The 20764-nt window shown below is 41.7% G+C and overlaps 1 protein-coding gene across 1 annotated transcript; it reads left to right on the top strand.

Moving 5' to 3' along the window:
• The first annotated feature begins 971 nt into the window (after window positions 1–971).
• Window positions 972–20510, top strand: LOC125768984 (uncharacterized). Its single transcript, XM_049437340.1, has 5 exons — window positions 972–4071; window positions 11954–12716; window positions 13082–13188; window positions 14283–14998; window positions 18469–20510. The coding sequence occupies exons 1-5, from the start codon at window positions 4032–4034 to the stop codon at window positions 19345–19347; spliced, it is 2505 nt and encodes an 834-aa protein (XP_049293297.1). The 5' UTR covers window positions 972–4031; the 3' UTR covers window positions 19348–20510.
• Window positions 20511–20764: the final 254 nt, after the last annotated feature.

The following is a 20764-nucleotide window of genomic DNA, read 5'->3' as shown; positions in this document are numbered from 1 at the left end:
TTTTGTCGTGATGAAGAAACGCTTTCCATCTCATGTGTACGAGATTAGTCGTGATTAGTGAACAAAGGGCTCACCGTTTGTTGCTTCCAGCGCCGTACTTGCACAAATTAAATGTATTTCTCGCAAACATGTGTTGTTTGAAAAGAACACAAAAAAAGCCCTTTTCGGTATTGTAGTGATGTCTTGCTTCCTAGCTGTGTTAGTGGAAACAAATAGAAACATCAAAACCACGGGGTGGCAAACAGAGCTTAAGAAACGACGCGTTCCCTCTCGATGGTTCGTCTCGGGAAGGTGTTGAAGGCTAATATGCCCATTAACGTTGGCACGGTGGCAACGAACGGTGGTGGAATTTCCAAATCTAGCGCATCGATCGTCGATCGTCGATATTCTCTTCCAGTCGAACATCACTGTGTTTTTTTTTATGTTCGTTATCTTATTGCCCTCAGCGATGGCAAGGGGTGGGCTAGCATTAATTTTTATTTTCAATCTTTGCCGCGTTGCGCTTTATGCTGCAGTGTGGTCGAGATTTGCATACAAGCCGTATTGCACTTTTGGGTCGAACTAATGATCGTTTCGGTCGCCCAGGGGAGGGTGTCTAATGGAAATCCATATGTTGCCGCTGATTCATGTTTTACAAATAAAAAGCCACCCTGTGTCGAGGGCAACCCTTCCAGACCAGAGGCAGATAGCAAGATGACTAACCTCTTGCTTACGACATCATAAAATGCGATCGATCGCTCGTAAGCTCCTTCGAACGTATTTTTTGGGAGGGGGAAGAACTTGCGATCGTGCGCTACTGTCTATTTGCATTTACGGATATGCAAGAATTCTGCGACCGTAAACAAAGTGAGAAACCGAAAATAAACCATCCATTGCGTAAAACCAGTAGACGATGCCAAATTGTGATCATGATCATCGTCATCAGTGGAATTCATTGTTGACCGTACTCGGGGCAGACCATATCTTCACGACGACACTCGTCTATGTAGAATTTGCAAATTTTGCACAAATAAGTAATGAAGTTGTCGCTCGAATGACGGAAAACAAAACCCCGCCAACGAATACCTTCCGCTCCCCAAAAATAGAATCTTCCCGTTACGGTCACTTGAGAGCGCTGAAGTGGTTTGTGGTCATCCATTTAACTGGAATTCTTACGGTCAACTTAAGAGAGGTATCACTCTTCTAAAATTTAGAAGAAGAAAAAACTATCTATCTGGCCCAAGTGCCACTAGAGAAAAGCGTCAACGATTGGAATGCGTACCACTCGAAGTTTAACCATTCGTAATCGGTAATGCTTCCGGGTTGGGAAGCTAAAAATAGCTTTTTTCGGGTTGAAATTATTCCAAATTCTAGCAATTATTTACAATACCTTTTAATAGTCAGTCACCCAGCAAAGTGGCGGCATGTTGTATCCGGCTTGCGAGTGCAACGTTCTTTAATTTGATGTTTTTGTTTCTCTTTGTCTTCGTAGTCTTCTGTTCATGTCGAAACAGAAGAACGTGACAAACTGTTCACATTACTGGCAATACCCGTGTGGCGTTAGGATTAGCTTAATGAACTCGAACGGATAATTGATGGCTACCCATCCGATGGATAGTTTTCTCCAATCAACCGGGTACGGATTGATAATTGCGTGGAGACGCCTGGTTGCGTCAGTGACAAATGTTGCCCGAGGAGGATGTGTGCAATTTTTGCATATGTTTATGATACGTTTTCGGGGGTGCTGTAAGATGATGAAGGATAATGATTCTATTGGTGTTGGGAAGATCCCACAAAGAAGCGAGAAGAATCAATCACTAAAATGACCCTAGATTGCTAGAAAAATTTATAAGGTATTAAAATGAATAATCAAATAAGATAAATAAATTAACTAAAAATAAATAACTTTTTTTTAAATAGAAAAAAAAATTAAAATATATTCTATTTCTCTTGTTTCAGTCAAAACAGGGTTTGAAATATAATTAAACGTTTGTTAAATTTACAATTACAATATTTAAAAATGTTAAAAAAAACTACCATTTAAACGACCCTCATGTTCGCACTAACGCCATCATAACCCCACTAACACCACCCATACGCTTGCCTAGCGTTACATGATCCGTCATCCTAAAAATAGCCGAGGATCGCGCTTCTACTCGGAAACTACTTCGCGAATGTATTTGTCATGACGATGATCGGACGCGACGGATCCAACTGTTTCGTACCACCAAAAAAAAGTCCAACCATCTTATCGTTACACCATCAGTCGATCGTGGCGTCTCGAACGGTAAGCAACCGGAGCAAGCGACGAACCCTTCGACGATCGCTATCGGTAGTGCAGTGATCAAAAGTGACTGTTTCTAGTGCGTGTGTTGCTTTATTTGAAAGCAGCATTTGTGAGGTGATTATTCTAAAAAAACGGTGAATTTAAGTGAGTGTACTGAGGTGTTAAATAAGGTGCAAAACGGAACTCAAGCTTCAGAACGGCTTACCATTATCGTCCATCAATAATTCACCCGTAGTTGGCGTCTTTTATGGACTTCTGTTGAAACAAAAAAAAATCGGAGGACTTTATATAGATATTCCAACTAGATGTGCTACTAGTTATGGCCCATTAGCTTTCATGTTCTTTTCCGTGTCGTGCCGCGAAACGTCGACAAAACGAAATCCTTAAAACGACCGACAGAACGTTATCCTTTAGTGCGCTAGAGCCGGGTTGAAATATTTCACAAAGTTCTCGCAAGCATTCAGGTGTATTCAAAGCGATCCGCTTCTCGACTGTACGAAGATAATCGAGCCAAAGAGATAGAGAGAGAGAGAGAGCCCACGAAGCTTACTGGGGTGATTCATGAGTGGATGATGTCTCTAAGAACCGAACTCAAGCGAGTGCAAAAAAGAATGGAACATATGATTCTTGGTGCACACATTTTCCTACCAACTCTACCGAACTGTTTCAAAAAGAAATACGAAAAGAGAAACACGAAAATCTCCAGCACACAGATCGAGAAGCTCAAGAAGTATGTGAAAGCATAAGTCACGCGCGAATGTTTCGACCGCAAATCTTACCATCCATCCATTTTCCCGCACCCGGGAAAAGGGGTTGAAAGGGCGTACCGTGTGTTGTGGCATTTTGATTTCAAGTTTTCCATTCACTTGCAATGGATTGTGTGTAGGTAAAGTTGTAAAACATCTACAAGACGTATAACCTTCCCGGTGAGCGTTTGAGCGTTTTGGGCAAAAAAACACCCCGGTTTTCAACCCCCCCAAAAAGACTGCACCACGAGCTGCGAACGAAACGGACAAGAAGCGGTTCTCAAGAAGCAACATCAGCTGGTCGTTGTGGTGGAAAATTCAACGGAAAGAATTTTACCGACTGCTTCCCCGTGCTAGCAAGGTGCAGGCAAACAGTGCAGAACGGTGCATCGATGTGAAAATCGTGCTGCCCCTTCCTTCCAGCCACACATGAACCACACCGATGAATGCCGAATGAAATTAGATTTATGGGTTTTTAAGTGCTTTATTGTATAAAGGATTTCGACGAAGGCGCGAGCTGAAATACGGTGCAAACATATACACACAAACACACGTACGTACACACGTACCACAGACACGTCGTGAAGATTTGGTACGATTTTTCCGGTTCGTTTGAAATGTGTGTGTGTTGTTTCCTCTACATCGCCGGTGGTGTATCCTCTTGCACTGGCAAACGCGGGTAAAAAACATCCAATCCCAAAAGTGCATCATCACATTCTTCTTGCTTCGCTGTTTGCGTGTGTGTGTTTGTCTGTGTGCAACAAGGAAGTGACTTTTCCGGAGCGATTTTTCCCGTGTCAATATTCCCACGTATAGCTCCGTGCTTCAGTGCTCATCCCGTTCGTTTCGGCTTTCGAACTCTTGCGTGTAGCTTTGGTGCAGTGCATTTTGGGGTTTTGTTTTTCCTGTCTTTCATCAACCCCAAAATCTTTCCCCTTTTCCTTTCGACAGGAGCGTATTGGAAGTGACGATTTTGGTCCGCGTGTTTTTTTTTTCTTTCAAACGGAAGAAAATCGACGATGCCACGACGTTTGCTGGCAGGCTGCTGCAGGGCGAACTGTAAGTAACGATACACACTGAAAACTATACCGAGGTGGAAAAAGAAAACCAAGAAAAAAAAGAAGGAAAGAAGAATTGATAAATTCAGCATTTTGCGAAAGGATGGTTTTGGTAAAAATTAGCATAACAGAATTCAGCCCCAGAACGGTGAGGGCCATGCCAAACCGCAAAGCATCCTTTCCGCTTCACGGTTTCGAGCTTAAGCCGGTCGCGAGCAACAGCGTTTTGTGAGGTTTTTTTTTGCTGGCTGGTTTTGTGGTTTTTTGTTTGCAGCGAACGTTTTCTCTTTTAGCACGAAAGGGAAACCTTGGAAATGGGAGGAAAAGAAAGTCATTGGTCCGTCATCACCTTTTCCGTTCGTTGAATGAGCAAAAGGGGGCTCATTTTTCATGCTTTCAATCTGTCTTGAATGGTTATGTAGCGTTCGTTTCGCTTCACAAAGAAGGTGCATCGTTTTCTTCCGTTTTATACGTTGCTTCCTCTCTGGCAGCATCTTAACGTTATCAGGAAGCTGCTGTCTGTTTTTTCGGGGAGATGTTCTACTGCCACGAGCACGGTAAAAGTAGGGAAGTTCCTTCTTTTTTTTGAAGCGTAGAAAAAAAAACATGTTTTCCTTGAAATGTACATTTCCAAGTGTGTTGTGTGCTTCAATCGCAAGGTAGATTATGTTGTTATGGGTTCAGGTTAGCACTAAAGTGGGATAGTTTTCCCGGGCAAAACAATTTGCATGATTTTATTCTTTACTACGATGTATCATCAGGTTGCAGAATGTGTGGTACAAAGGTAGCTTAAAATATGCAATCATTTTTAGCTGTTGCTTGTTTTCTTGTTGTGAAACGATCTGATTGATATGTGCACTATTGAATTGTACGTTTCGATTAGATTTGTTTTTTTTACATATATTTTAAGTTTTTTTATGCAGGATTTATGGTTGTTTACAATTTTTTTCTGTTTTTTATGTATTATTAATAGTCTTAAGTTGTTTATTATGTATTTTTATTTGTGTATCAATTATGAAGTGTTATACTATTGTATTCTGTACCAATTTCTTCTTTTCGGAGAATATTTTTTATTTTTATTTTACTACAAGCTTATTTTACGGTTTTGATTTAAAACTTTTATACAGTCCATCATATTTTTTTAATTTTCTTCATTAAACCAAGTATGTTCTGAATTAAATTGGAGAATACGCGAGATTTTTTATAGAATTTATATATTTTCCTACCTAAAACTAGTTCATTATTATTGTTTTTAAACAATATGAAACATTTTATTCCAAGTGAAAACATGAGAGTTCTATTTTTAAACTCCATCTTCTCAATTGAAATGAAAATTTCACGATAAAGATTCAATTCTCATGCAAATCTACAATATGAAATGTCTTCTAAATCGTATGGGAACATTTTATTACTATCAACGAGAACCTTCTCAAGCTTTTGATCGCCACCGCCTAGATCGGCCAACACAAAGAGCGGTTAGTTGAAGAAAGGGTTCTTCTTTCTGATAAAAAAACCCTCGAAAGAATTATCTCTAAGTCGATCAAATAATGGACACAGTTGGTATTCCCTTCTCTTTTCGCAAACTATCAAGCGAACTTTTAAAGTTTCCATAGAATCCTGGAATTTGTGTTTATTGAAAGCACCAGCTGTTGCCTAATCTGTTCCGGGATGGCATTTCAAACAAACAAATTTCTTTAGGTGGTCTTCAACACCATTATTGTTGAATCTTTCGCCAGACACCTGCCACATCATGGGGTGAGTGTTTTAACGTGGAGAACGCGATCGTTAATGTGGAACATTAGTTTTCACTCTCGATAGAATTAAGAAACCGCTCGATGGTGTTCAATTTTGGGCAGCTGATGATCAAACGCACATCGAGTGTTGGTTTTATGTGAGGGGTTTGACCCTTTTTCGTCCCTCGGCATTTCGAGCTTCGGAAATGTAAAGCATTTCGATTTTGCTGATAAGGTTCGTATCGTTTTTGGAGTGGAATTAATTTCATTTAATGCTCTGCTCCGCGGGAAGTCGAATGAACTGGAAAGCGTTATTTAATCGGATCGCCATTTTGAGCATGAAGGTTTGATCACTCCCTTTATTGATGATAGATAAAGTTTTGATAATTGGTTTACTTGCCTTTTTAAAATACGAAAAGTGTCGGAATGTATTACTAATGTTATTAAACATTACTTCAAGCTAAAATTTTTCATCCCCACAAACGTTAATGGCCGCATGAAATTAGCGAGTTCGTAAAATCGCATTCCATATTTCATCCCTCTGATTATAAGTACAATTATTTAAACCTTAAACATTAATCGTTAAATCATAAAACAAACCCGGGTGGTCGTTTTTGTCTTTTTTCCACCATGCCACAACATCATCTGTTCCCCCCTCCCCCCCATAACAAAGTGAAAAGAGCGGATCATGTTGGCGCTAAAATCGTTTCTCACCGTTTTTCTTCCCATTCCCCATATGTTGGTGTAATTTATGCTAAGCTTAGGCTTTTAGTGCTTGCGCCCAAACTACACCGTTTTTGCGGCTTATCATTGGGTTCGACTTTAAGTCCGTTCGTCCATTCGAGTGATCGTTGCGCATCGATTGTGTTTGCGCATGAACGATTGACTGCTTGTCCTCACCTTTCCTTTTTCTTTCTGTTGGCATCAATCAAAGGGGAAACCACACATGTCTAGATCCTCTAGGATCCGGTTGACATACCGTCTAGCACAGGAATGGTTCTGCGAAGCAATGAATTTACGGCTCACGCTTTTTTCAAGTGGCTGGTAAGCTTCCTTAAAGTCTCCCACCCACTAGAAGGCGGATGTACGCACAAGGTCTTCGTGTGCTAGAATTCCATCCCCTAGACACGCCGCCAGATATTCGAGCAGCTTCTTGAGCTATTTGGCGCCAGAATGAATGTCGCCGTAACGCCGTAATGTTACTAGAAGGAAGATCCGGCTCGGTTAGTGAAGATGGAAAGCAGGCATGAAAACGAAACCACCCGAAAGCCAAATACATCTCGTTTTGGGGAGACGTGGAGATAGCGAGAAAGGAGAAGTGGCTCGATCGATCGATTATAGTCGATCAACTTGGTGGTGAACGTGTTTGACGCCATGTGAGTAGCATGTATGTCACCTAACCGGTGCCGGGACCGTGTTAAACACATACACAGCTTCGAAGGGTTTTAATTCGTCATCTTTCGGCGACGATTCGGTTTATTCCTTTGCTTTCTCGCAGCAGCAACAGCAGCAGGCAGCTCACAGGCGTGTAATTATGATAAATATAAAAATTCAAATGAGCATATTTTAATGTTTACGACCCTTTTGGGACGTCGTAAAGATGGCTGACAAATGTGTGTCAACATGTTTGTTTATTGAGTTGTAGACCGTGTAGTAGTGTGTTTCAAACAAACGGAGTCCCAGTGCAAGTTTCGTGATCGTTTGCGATCGATTTTGTCGATCGGTTTCCTAGCGGTTGCGTGAAGGAAATAGGGCTGTGATTTATTTTATGGAACTCGTCCACCTGTATGTACGTCTAGCGATGGATTTGGGGTTTTTTTTTCTTACACTTTGCTTTGCTGAAAGGAATTAATGATAAAAGCAGCGACAAGCGGCTATGTATGTTGTACGCATGTTAAATCGCTCCCTGGTCCCATAACTAATGTAGCGTAAAATTTTATTACTATTTTCAAACCTACTCAAAATCACTTTTCGTGTTCTTTTGAGCAGTATTGGGAATGAATGTGCACACAAGGGAAAAGAAAATTGACATATTAGGCAATATGTTTGTTTATGTTAACCGACATTTAACGTTGTTTGCTGGTTGATTTACTGAGCAAAAACGATGGTGGTAATAAATTACTATAAAATCAATTTGGTTTTTTTTAGAAGAAGTAGAAAATGAAATTAAAATAAAGTTGTGGATCGCTAAAGAGAAGTGAAAACTCATGCTTAGACGATCAGATCTGGTCCTAGATGTTGTGATCTCGATCTTTGCCTAATTTAAAGATCGTACCAGTTATGATGGATAGGATCAAGCGCAACTTCATCAGATATTCCTCAAATTGGGGACCTCGATATTCTACAATATCCAGCTATTCCAGTTTGAATTGAAATCCTTGGAGTTTTTGATGAGTTGCCTGAGGTACTATTTACTAGTTCTACTACAACCAGAGCTTGTACATTTCTACTTCGGTTAAAATTTTGAGGTCTAATGATAAACAAATGTACTGCTAGTATTCAACTCATTCGTTACTTAACTTTCAAGCAGTTGAAGTTAATGACATTACGCAGTAAATTAGTACTTTGTAAAGTATTTTTTACTTATTTATTTATATTTAATCATTACCGCCGTATTGTCAGCCTGTATTGAAAGGCTGAAGTGTACAATTTTCACAAGGCTTTTCCTCCTTGTACTTTGCCTTATCCCGGGCATACTTGGTTGTAGATGCGTTTTGTTGTGGTTGTAGTTGTTTATGCTATTGTTGTTGAATGTTAGAGAGTTGGTGTCCTATTTTGTTGTCTGCTTCGGTTATGTAGTTCTATTGCTTCAATGTAGTTTGATAAGGTGTCCGTGATGGTACTATTTCTTAGTTTTGGTGGTGAGAAGTTCATGACTGCGATCTTATCTCTCGATGATAGGGTCTACTTAGCTGTTGTAATGTACCTGCGGCTTTGGCGTTATTTTCGAAGCAACTGTTTCCTCAACGGCTTGGCTAAGGCACTACAAAAAACATGTATAGACGAATACTTTGTAAAATATTGTGAAATCAAAAACAAATAAAAAGGCGATACTAGAATCTAGATACTAGAATCTTTCCTTTCCTAGGAGAATTAGAACTCTTTCCAATATTACAAATATTGGTTCTTTGTTTAAATCTCGACTGGATGCGACTGGAAATTTAAAGTATCCAATATCACGCTATCATATTATTCTCGATCGGCCACAGTGGTTTATAGCTGTAGAAGAAGAAGAAACAAAAATGATAAAATGATGATCATAATAATTTGAATTCAGCAGCACTATTAACGCTACTATCTCGAAAAGGGTCCAGCGTCTTACTGGCGTAGCTAATGAAAACGCACCGATACGTTCGTCGATTATGACGTCCCTGGTTAAGTGTTCAACATTTTATTACCTTCGCTTATCTATCATCCAGCACTGTGGTGCCCTGCGGTGCCTCCGGTGGATCATTCCCATCTCACGGGTACATAATAATGAAACACAATCCTTAAATTTTCTCCCGATTTTAAAAGAAGCGTCTGATTAAGGACCGGCACAGAAGGATACCATGTATTCCCAGCAGGTGGTGACAACGAGGCTCCATGGTGGTAATGTCGCTAAATAACACAAAAAAAAACCCCGACCCCAACGGGTGGGCTCATTCGTGAAAAAAAAAGAATTGGAAGGGAAGGGAGTAGGGGAAGGTTGGAGGAAGCCCAATTTCGAACGTTGTCAAATAAATGGGAAAAATCAATAGCATACGGTCACATTTCGGACACATTTTTCGGACCATTCTTCTGCCAAAAGAACTGGAACGGTTCCGTATTCGGGGTGGCGTTCCTACCGGCGTCTTCTTCTTGCTGGTCTACCAATAATTTAATGTCCGATTCGAAACCTCCATCATTCATTTGCATAATTGATTTTATCTTGTTTGCCCTTCCAACCCGGTTACTCCCCCCTACCGCCGTTTGTGAATTCCACATCCCTTCCACATCAACCCCTTAGGAAGGATTGAAGTGGGATGATTTTATCATACGTCTTTTCCGTTCCAGCACAGTACGCCCTATCACTGCCACTTTATTTCTACATTCTGTCAACACTCACCGTTTGGTCACATTGACATCGCACGCACTCACAAAAAACGGAGGATGCAGGGAGGGTCCCCCTCCCCCCCCCCCCCCTTAAGTGCCGGCATACGTTAGGGTGAAAATCACAAATTGGGAAATTAAACGAGAATTTGTGGAATGCTTTTTGTGTGCGAGTCTGTATTTTGTTTTGTCTGGAATTGGTTTCGAATCCATTTTCTTCCCAAAAATCTAAGCTTTCTTTCTCAAGCACGCACGTTGATCTATTTCGCACGCCATCGGAATGGGTAGCGTTTGCCAGCTCTTTTGAGGACAAGAGCGTTAGGGCGTATTGTATTGCTCATCAGACACACACACAAACACACACCAACCAGCCGGATGGGTTAGTTCGGGTCGTTAATGCTTGTGTTGTAATTTTTTACGAGCGTCTTGTCGGGTGAAAATGGATGTAAATTCTGTCCCAAGGACGACAGGGTGCGACAGGGGTTTCCTCTGGTTCCCCGGGATTCTAATTAGCAGACGGGCAGGGTATATTTGCGGGCATTGGATCGATGGTGTTTGGGGTGACCAACATCCGGGTTCGGGTTGTTACCGGCTTATTCGAACGGGGAGGTGTTTGAACCGTCATTTACGGCCATCGCGACATAAATAGCAGCTTGATCTTAATCGAAGCGTGTGCCAACAAAGATGCTGGGTGTGTTTAGATGTGCGATCGGGAGATAAGCAATGGGAATGCACGAGATTAACCAGCAGCAGAGCAGAAGGGTCATAAAATTGTACCGCGAATTTAAAGAATGGAAGATATGTTAAGTATTATTTGGTGGAAAGGTATGCCAGTAGGAATTGAAAGTCATGGAATTTAAAGGTTTAAAGTTATCGGAGAAAATATTATTCCTTTTTTTAAAGAGCATACATTTTTAATGTTGGTATGACCCGGTGGTTTATATGGTAAACGGCGCCGGTGTCACACGACATGATCGGGTAACAAATCGCATCTGGACCGTCCCCCGTAGCAAAGACTTACTATCCGGCTACGTGGTAGAAATAAGTCTAGAAATTCAGAAATAGCCGAGATGACTTTAAGGGTTTATTAATCCAAGAAGAGAGAAAGATAGAGAGAAAGAGAGAGAGAGAGAGAGAGAGAAGGAGAGAGATTTTTTAATGTATTTTACGCTTTAAAAACTTAAGGTTCCGACCTTAAAAAGTCGTGTAGTTGGCCTCTGTAGGAAAGTTCAATTATTAAAATTGCCTCAGCCATCGTTTGGAGTTGATTCATGCCCAAATATCTGTATGTAAATGTTTAAGATCACGTGATTTTTTTTGTTACGTTTTAAGTTTAAGTTGTAAATTAATTCTGGATAATTATTCTAAGAACACCAACCATATGAGGTCTATTTATGCTTCTGAATAGACACCAACTCCAAACACCACTAAGACGATAGTTAGTTGCAAAACAGTACATAATTTCACTGGTGCCAAAAACCACGATATTCTCCGACGTGTTTCGTTTTAATTCCCTTCCCATTCAAAGGCAGTGGATAATTTATTGAACATTTCACTTCAGCTAACCCGTGCAAGCGCCCAGAAAGCTCTTTGGCGTTTTTTTTTGTTTCCTCCTCCAAAGCAAAAGAAAATTGTCCACAACGGGACATCGTTTCCGGCCCCCGGCAACATTCAGCACCGTCATCAAAACACCACCGGTACATGGGAATCCTTTTGCCATTTGGTCGGGGGATGACAGTGCGTAGTTTATTAGATTGTCACAGTTAGTTGGACTGCCTTTTTTTGTGCTTTCCCGATTTTTTTTGGTTCACAAAATTGCAGTTTCAGCAAAATTCGACCGTTTTTAACACTCCTTTTTTGGGGATTTCTCTTTTTCGGTCGGTGAGAAGAAAACTGCAAAAGGAGTAAAAATGAAACAAAAAAAAAAGATGACCGTTTGATTGAAATATGAACCACGGGATCGTGTTGGGAAGGAAAATGACCCAATCGACATCCGTCTCACTGAAAGAATCTTGATTCATTTCCATTTTGGAAAATTTTTTTTCTTATTTTTTTTTCAACCCATTTTCCTTTCGATAGGCCGTGTGGTGTGCTCTAGTTCACTGCCACTGTTACTACTACTACTACTGACCGGAACGGAAGTACGTGGACATGTTAGTGAACCCAGCAGCAGCAGCAGCAACTCCGTGCGTACGGTAATGGATCTGATGGAGGTGATGCTGAATCGGAACATTCTGGATATGTTGAAAAACGGTGGCTTTGACTTCCGGGAGCCGGCTCGCATCTTTCTGCCACCGAAGTTTTACTCCATCGTCCCGCTCGACCAGGGTCACATGAGCCCGGACCAGATCTTTACGTACGACCAGCAACGGATAGGTTCTACCGGGCAGAGTGATGCCTTCCCCTCATCGGTCACATTCGGTGGAAAAGCCGACCGGCAACCGAAACCATCTGGTGTGGTGGCCGGAGATAAACCTACCGTCCGGGATGCGGTGAGTGAATCGGGCGGCGGTAGCAGGATCAACTTGATTTCGTATTCCGATGGCAAAGTGACGACAGCCGGCGGTGTCGGTAATGGTAGGCAACCTGCGGTGACCAATAAGGGAAGCGAAACATTAGAGAAAAATGTCGCTACAAATGGGCTGGTGGGTGGGGTGCCGACGATGGCAAGAATGAATTTTCAAGAACGAATCAACGGAAAGGAAATGACGCCAGCAAACGAGCAGCAACAGCAGCAGCAGCAGCGATGGCAGCCATCCCTAACGACCTCGATAACGGATCAAACGGTGTCACAAAATGTCGGCCGCACACTTCCGACATCCGGTCGATTCAGTGGTGGGAGGTAAGTTTATGGAAAATGGGGGGGAACTGTAAAAGAAGGTCGGATGGGATGGGAGAGATGCTTTTTTTTTCATTTTTGTACGACTCTTCATGGCTCGAACTCGACAGGTGAACACAAAACGAATTCGGAACCGACGGTTGGATTCATTTAAAGAGGTGAAAATAACACACCCAAAATTGCCAGATGGACGGAATCGTTCTTCAGACGCTTATTTGTTGCGCGTTGGAGCTTTAGGGACTAGTAGTTCGAAATGGAAAGAAAAGCATCCACATTGAAGGTTGAAAACGTACACTAAATGAAACTTTTTTTTGTTTTCCTTCTTTTTTAATTTCATTTCATGTACTTCCACCCGTTTGCGACGGCAGTACGACGGATCGGCTACGTTCGGCACTGCCCGGTGAACCGGATGTCGATTATCCGATTTTGAGCAGCGTACCAACGACTCAGTTCAGTTGTGATAAGCGCCATCATGGTAAGTATCCGTAGTGGTGTGGAGAATTGTTGGGAACAATTTTACTGTAGTAAGATTTAGCTTCAACAAAAGCTTTGGTGCAGTGACCAGGATTGAATTGTTTTCAAAATCTCACGATCAACACTATCAAAGGACGTTTGTTAGTCTTGTCGTACAACTTACTGAATATTTCATTAACGAATAGAAAGATATATCAAATCCTTTAAAACTGTCCAAAGATGTGTTATTAAAAAACACCTCTTCATTAGGAAAACCCAAACTTCAGCTAAGGTTATAATCATCGCACATTAATTATCCCCGGAAAGGTTACCGGGAGCTTTATCCACAAGATGAATACATTCGGTTGCTTCAGTTGACACTGCGTGTTATGGATGATAGTCTACTTTTCGGGAGGGGTGCATCCATCATTATTACTACCCGGAGCGATCATGGCGACCGTGAACTCATCGCGTACTAAGCGTGACTAAGCGTTGCTACATAAATAAGATGTCACAAACGATGAACTCGCGTACGGTTGACACGGGCGGACACGGTATGGCTGTACGCGTAAAGAGGTTGAAATATATATGCACCAAAACGCTAAATGAGAACGACGCAAAGGAGGTGTGAGATTTGAAGAAAAGGAGAAAAAAACCATGGAAGCTACAACAAATCGAAAACACAACCTCGAAACGTACGCAAACGAAACAGAATGATTTATTAACGATCGTTTTGTCTAGGCCGGTGGGATGCGTATAGATTGTGCCTTTCGGGAGGGACAAATAAAGGCAGGAGAGAAAAAAAAACAGTCACGACTTGCGATTAGATCTGTATCGATGCGTGGGTTTACGAAATTGCTACTGCCTCGCGCCAACTCCGTTTTTGGGGGGGCAACGTTGCTTTGACGATCATTTGCTATCATTTGGTGTCTCTTGCGCTCGTATCTCTTGCCCTCCTTAGTACGGCAGATAGTATCGTGACAAGCGCACAAAAATTAGCATATGAAAAGGGCTCGAGGGCGCCTTTGGTCGTTTGAAGAATTGGAATATTTTTTCTTATCGTTTTCACACCATTTCTTTTTTTGCTCTGTATCGCTCTCTCTTCCTATCGATCAGGTTATTATGCGGATGTCGAGACGCGGTGCCAAGTGTTTCGCGTGTGCGCCAACACAGATTCAACCGGGCGTGGATTTGCCTTCCTCTGTCCGAACGGGACACTCTTCAATCAGCGGCATCTCGTGTGCGATTGGTACATGAATGTGCGGTGCGAGGAAAGTGAGAACTTTTACCACGTGAATGATGCAATCGGTGGCGCGGGTGGTGGACGATCGATGGTAAGCGATAATCGGCAGGATATGATGAAGGTTGTCATGTCGATGGTTACCTACCCGATGCGTTCACTGATGGACATGATGAACGGTGTCGGTGTGATTGAGGAGCGTACAGGAGGTGGTGTACAGGAGCAGTTGGTGGAGGTTAAAATGCCACCGTCTTCTAGACGAGAAGATTACGTGACTCCTGGTACGGGTCTAGAGCCACCATTCAATCGGGAGCAAACGAGAATTACCGGAAGCGTAAACAATTTCAGCCCCGTAATGAACAATTTCGTAGCAGGTGTTAGCTCTCCCGTTGCTCCTCCTGCAGATCAACGATTGTCGAATGTATTCCGACCAAAGCTAGACAATGTTTATGTGTCTAGTCTTGGCACATTGTCCACCGATCTGGATTCTGGATTCGATCCACTAAGGTCTACGCTGCTTAGCAACACTGATGGCACTGTAGGACAAATGATTGGAGTACCTCGAGCGGATACGTACGGAGTTGTAAATATGGTGAGTATTGCATTGTAGTAGTTCTTATGTAGCGAATTTCTACTGCCAAATTGTTAGATTAGATTTAGATTCACATTAATTCGAATTCTTAATACATGAAAAGATATTTGTATAAGGAAGATATTTATGAATAATTGCGCTTAACGAAGAGATTCAGAATTGATTTTAATGACATACTTTGAAAAAGATTATATTAAATCTATAAAATACTACAAAGTTTTGCACTTATACATATGAGTGTAAGTCTTGGGGTCTTTAGCTGGTAAGATCGTATAGAAAATCCATTATTACCTTTAGCTCGTTCATGGTCTCCAACTGTGCATCTTCCAGATAGGAATTGTCCAATGCAAACAATCCTATCGTATCAAAGAATGCTTTATATATAATGCTTTATGCGTTGTATTATTATTCTAAACTCTATTTACACGTTGCTTACCTTGGGGCAATTGCAGCCTTGGATGGAGTGCTGCAGCCCTGGGCCGAGATTTCTGGAAACGGATTGGTGACTTGGCCATGTCATCGCGACGTGCTCGACCATGAGCATGAGCAAGAAAGAAGAAGAAGTTACCTTGGGGCACAAAAAGCAAACTACTATTAATTGAGAATGGAGAATTCACCTTACACATATACAAGTCTTTTTCTTTCTCTTGTGTGTATTAGCATCAATTGGCATGAATCTTCTTCTTGGCTTAACAACTTCTAAGGTCATTTCTGGCTTATTAGACTTATTTTTACCATGTAGCCGGAGTCCTTCCTATGGGGACGGTCCGGATGCGATTTGATAGAAGGGCCTGTTATAAATAGTAGTATATAAATAGACTTACTAAATACAGTGCGATGCATTCGTTTAGGCGCATGTGAAAATACTATCCGTTTGCGTTTACTACTTTGCGCACAAACACATGCACTGCAGAAAAGAATGGAATCACTTGAGTTTTTCAGATGAGTAGTAGTAGTAGTAGTAGGATTTATTTTATATTTTTTCAGATGAAAAAAGGTATATTTTTATTTATTCGAAGAAAAATTTTGGAGGTGGAAAGGTTATGGTTTTGGTGCAGTTTCAAGCCATGCTAAGCTTCCTATATGCTGGATATCCACGAAAATAAACTCAGAAAGTTACTGCGAGCTCCTGACAGAAGATTCCTCAGTTGGAGGAGCACTCAGACAATGTGCCTGTTTTCCAGCAGGATAATGCCTCTATTCATGTTTCGAACTCCGAAGACATGGTTTCAGCAGAAGTAAATAATTGTTCTTGTGTGGTCAGGATTATATTGAGCATCTTTGGGGGATAATGGCGTCAAAGGTTTACGCAAGTGGACGAAAATTTACAATTACAGTAAGGAATGCTTGGAGCGAATTGACCCACTAACCATTAAAAACCTAATCGATTCCATGCGAAAACGATTTTTTGGACTCCTTAAGAACATAGGAGGACCTGCCAAATGATAATCAATCAGCATGTCATGAAATTTTGACTTATTTTTCATTTTTTCAAGGGTGCGTCTAAACGAATGCAATACTCTTTATACGATTTTGCCTTATTTAAACATGCTAAAGCGCACTATTATTGATGTAGTTTCTTTTATAATGTGAGTATGAAAAGATAAAAAAGACTTATAGATAGGTTCAATTCGGATTTATTTTCACTGAGAAACCTATCGATATGATTTACTGGCTAAACAAATGCATCACACTGTATGTATAACAATTAAACAACAGGGAATCGAAATGTTATTAAGAGCGTCACCATATCCTATCAATAACTTTAGTAAAATTGATAACTTAAAGAATTCAAATGAGTCAAATATAACTAGTTTTTTTCATTAATATAAACACCAACAACGATAAACAGCCCACCAAGTAATCGTATCCACAGATTAGAAAACAAAAGCTTTTTAGCTCGGTATTAGCATTAAAACCCATAACTGCTCATGGAAAAAGAGGTCCCAATAAGTAGTAGCAATATTCTTTACGATAATGACACATTGTTTATGTGGTTGCAAAAGTTTTAGAGTAGATCGATAAACTTGCGCTTCTCTACCTTCCTCCTATTACATTAGCCTGTTTTTCGGGGTTTTACGATTTCTTCACTTTGACGAGGTACGTCAACATAATGGTTCGTCTTAAGATATCCGAGCTTCAGTGCTTCAGTGCTCAGAACCTTTTCCTTTTCTAGCGTCAAAAAGGCTAGATTATGATGTCCCTTAAAAACGTATCATTTGGTCCATCCTTATCCCGCCCAACTCCAAAACTCCTGCCACCGAACACGTTTGGACACTCGTTCCTCCCGTTCAACTGTTGGATCGGCAACGACATTGCTGTGGTTTGTCACGCCAATGTGACGATGGTGGTTCATTATAAGCTGAAAGTTTAATTTATCACCCGAACGGAAGTTTTTTTGGAGGGAGGCGGGGTAGGTAGCAGTTTTAGTTTTCGGCACTTATTTGACTGGCACCGATCCGTATCATTGAAAGTTTACAGCACCAAGCGGGCAAACGAGAACGCTTGTGGAGGTGGAAAAGCGGTAAATTCCTCCATGATAATCGACGGGCAACCCGGGCTGCGAAACGATGAGAGATGATAATGAGCAAAGGGCCAGCACGAAATGGTGTAGCGTAAGCGTTTTTCACTTTCACTGTGACCGACCGCAGTGTCGATGTTTGGAATCGGTTTGTAGTAGAGAGCCCGGGGAAGGATTAGCTAGAGCGTCAAGTGTACGATAGGGATGGTGTAGGTTTTTTTTTGGGTTTTACTTTGGTTTTTAGGAGTGTGAAATTTACATCCAACTTCAAGCCAAGTAGTCGTCCCTTTTTCCGTTTGCAAACGGAAGCAAGAAGACGTAGTACGTCAAGCACCATTGAGGAGCGCTTAATCGAGAACTTGTAGTGCAAGAGGGGTTTTTCGGCCGGAATAGACGGCTTGAGACGGTGAAGGATGTTTGCACAGTTTTGCAAACTAATTCCTAACAATAAAGCGAACGAGGGGGGAACCACCACTGCTGCTTCTCCCTGTATTTTGTGGGGTTTGGCTGAAACTAGTTGGTGAAATGTATGATTGAAACATTGTGCGCTTGGGTTCCTCTGAAGTAAGCACACGCCATCCCAGAGAAGTGGGAGATGATTTACAGGATTTGTGTGTGTATGTGTGTGTGAGAGAAAAGGAAGGGGTAGAAAAGTTGTGACCAAGCACATTTTGCACATGGCATGAGTGGCAATATGTCCGTTTCTGGAGAGTGCTCGAGGGAATACATGGGATTACAAGCTTGGGAAATAATCTAATGCAATAAACAGAAGGGAATGGATTCAATTGGGTGTTTTTGCGGACCAGCGAATGATTAGGAGATATGTTAGAAGAGGTTTTTTTGTAGTTTAAAATTTTGTTGAATGAGTTGAATAAGTTTCGCATGTTTTACAAAAAAATAATAATTAATTAATAATTTTTGTTTCTAAACTCTTATTTCTTTTCCTCAGTATCAGCCAACTTTTGTAAGGCCTGCAGTTGCGACGGATATTCAACTGGTCAGGGCTGATTTGGTGAAATCGTGGGACGACCAATCGGAACCATCACCTCCACAGCAAGCCTCATTGAAGCTGGCCCCGGTATTGCGAACACAACCCCAGCAAACCGCAACACCTCTGCATAAGTTTCAACCGCAACATCAGACAACGCACAGTGTCCTCAAGCAAGGCACGATACTACCACCGACCGGTGTTCTGCCACCATCCAGCTTTACACGCACGGTTTCGATTGGCGGCTCCAAGAAGTATGCGGACCCATCGGTACACCGGTTTGCTCCAGTGCGCACGGTACTTCCCATCCAGCAGGTAACCGTTGTACCGGAAAACTCGTACCAGCTGCATAGCAACTTTCACACACCGTTGGGAAACTTGTACCCGGCGAATACTCCAACGTACAGAACGATCCCGATGGCTGGTAGTGGTTCCCTTCCGGTTCAGACAATGTATGTTCGATCGGGAGCAAACTATCCTTACACGGGTCAACCCCAAACATATGCTCCGGTAGAACGGTCGCCTTATCAGTACACCAAGACGCAACAAGCGCCGGTAGGATATAATCGCGATACAAGTAATACACCTACGCAGCTACTTCGCCGTAGTGATGTACCTCGGGCAACCGTCCCGGCGACCAACGTAAGCCCTCGAAGGCTAAAAACCACCACCGTGTTACAGGTGGTACCGTCGCTAAGCTTTTATCTGAACGATGCACAGGAAAAGCGAGCGTTCGATGAAGCGGTTCGGCAGGGACTGTTTGACGAACGGAGACGCCGGGCTTACACATCGTATGATGCACCGTTGGGCAGTGTGGGACGACTCGGATCCATGGCTTAGTTCACTGGCTAAGAGTTAATGTAATTTATTAGAAGCTCGCTAAGACAGAGCTTAAAAGAAACGAAGCGAGGAAAAAAAACAAAAAACACACCCAGGTGAAGTGACTTTGAATGCGGAACGGATAAGAATAGCGTCACGCGTTGCTGAATAATTCTGATTATGAGATTATGCATAAGAATAAAGCGCAAAAAGGCGGAAAATAAAGTAAAAATCATCTCTAAAGTGATTCATTTCATTCTTTTTTTTGTGTTAAATATAAAACACCGCAACCCTGAATGGTTGAGGGAGTGGAAAATGGGAAAACCTTTTACCCCAGCGGGGTGGTTTAATTCCAGTGCTCTTTGTCGATCTTTGTTTTTTTCCTCTTCGTTTCGTTTCTCTTAACCTTAGCAAATTGTGGCAAAGAAAATTCAACACGAGAAAGAAAGAATAAACGCTCGTATGCAACAGCCGTGCAATCGAATCGAGTTACGTTTTGCTTGATCATTTCTCTAATCTTATACCCGATACTGAAGTGCTGCTCTCTGGAGGTGTTTTGCTGAAAGGAGTTTTCTTTCTTCTTTTACATGGAATTACATTTTTACATTCCCGGGGAAAGGAATCCAATCAGCATGATCAGCAAGCGGAGAAGGAAATTTGATTCATCTTGTTACACGACACGGAATGCACGAGGCGCGGAAAGGATGTTGTGTAAGGGATGTTTTAATGAGATTGTACCATTGTATTGGTTCCATTTCTTGAGCTATTCCTGTGTTGCACCCTGTTGAGAGAGGGGGTTTATTTTTTTTTTCGTTCCGATGTACAGGGCTTAAATAATGCATTCATTGTCCACGCGAATGGAAAGAAGTACGGGTTGTAAATGATTAATTTATCGATTTTATTACATTTTACATTTTGCTGCTATCAAGTATAGAAGTAGAGCAAGGAAAAACTATTTTTTTTCATAAAAACTCTATATTTAATTTCAACTATTTGCTTTTCTTTCTATTTGTTGAAGCTCTCTTTAAGCTCACATATTTCCCTGTAGAAAACAACGCACCCCCTGCACCGTTTGACCTTTTAAAGTGTTTTTAAAGCAATTCATTTAATGCTTTCATTCAGCGCTTTTTGGTGCAATAGCATCCAGGGGAAAAGCTTTAGCGAAAGCCACCCACACAACGCATCACACCTTGCGGATAAAGCGTCGTAAATTCGTTGCAGTGACGCGTGCATTAAGCACCGGCTGCATAATGTACAGCATCATCCTCCCCCCTCCCGAAAAACAAGCCTTTCCTCGATGTTCACGGTACGGCAAAGGTGAGCAGACGAAGCAGAGAGAGCGGGAACTTGTAGTACGAGTACGTCGTATTCGTACATATTGCCGGTGCTTTCATTAAAATGTGTAGCGAGTTGCCTGTGACGCGCATCGGTTCAGATG

The sequence above is a fragment of the Anopheles funestus genome, chromosome 3RL, assembly GCF_943734845.2.
Source record: "Anopheles funestus chromosome 3RL, idAnoFuneDA-416_04, whole genome shotgun sequence".
Taxonomy (NCBI): Eukaryota; Metazoa; Arthropoda; class Insecta; order Diptera; family Culicidae; genus Anopheles; species Anopheles funestus.
The sequence above is the reverse complement of the archived record's forward strand: the minus strand, read 5'-3'. Positions and strand labels throughout refer to the sequence as shown.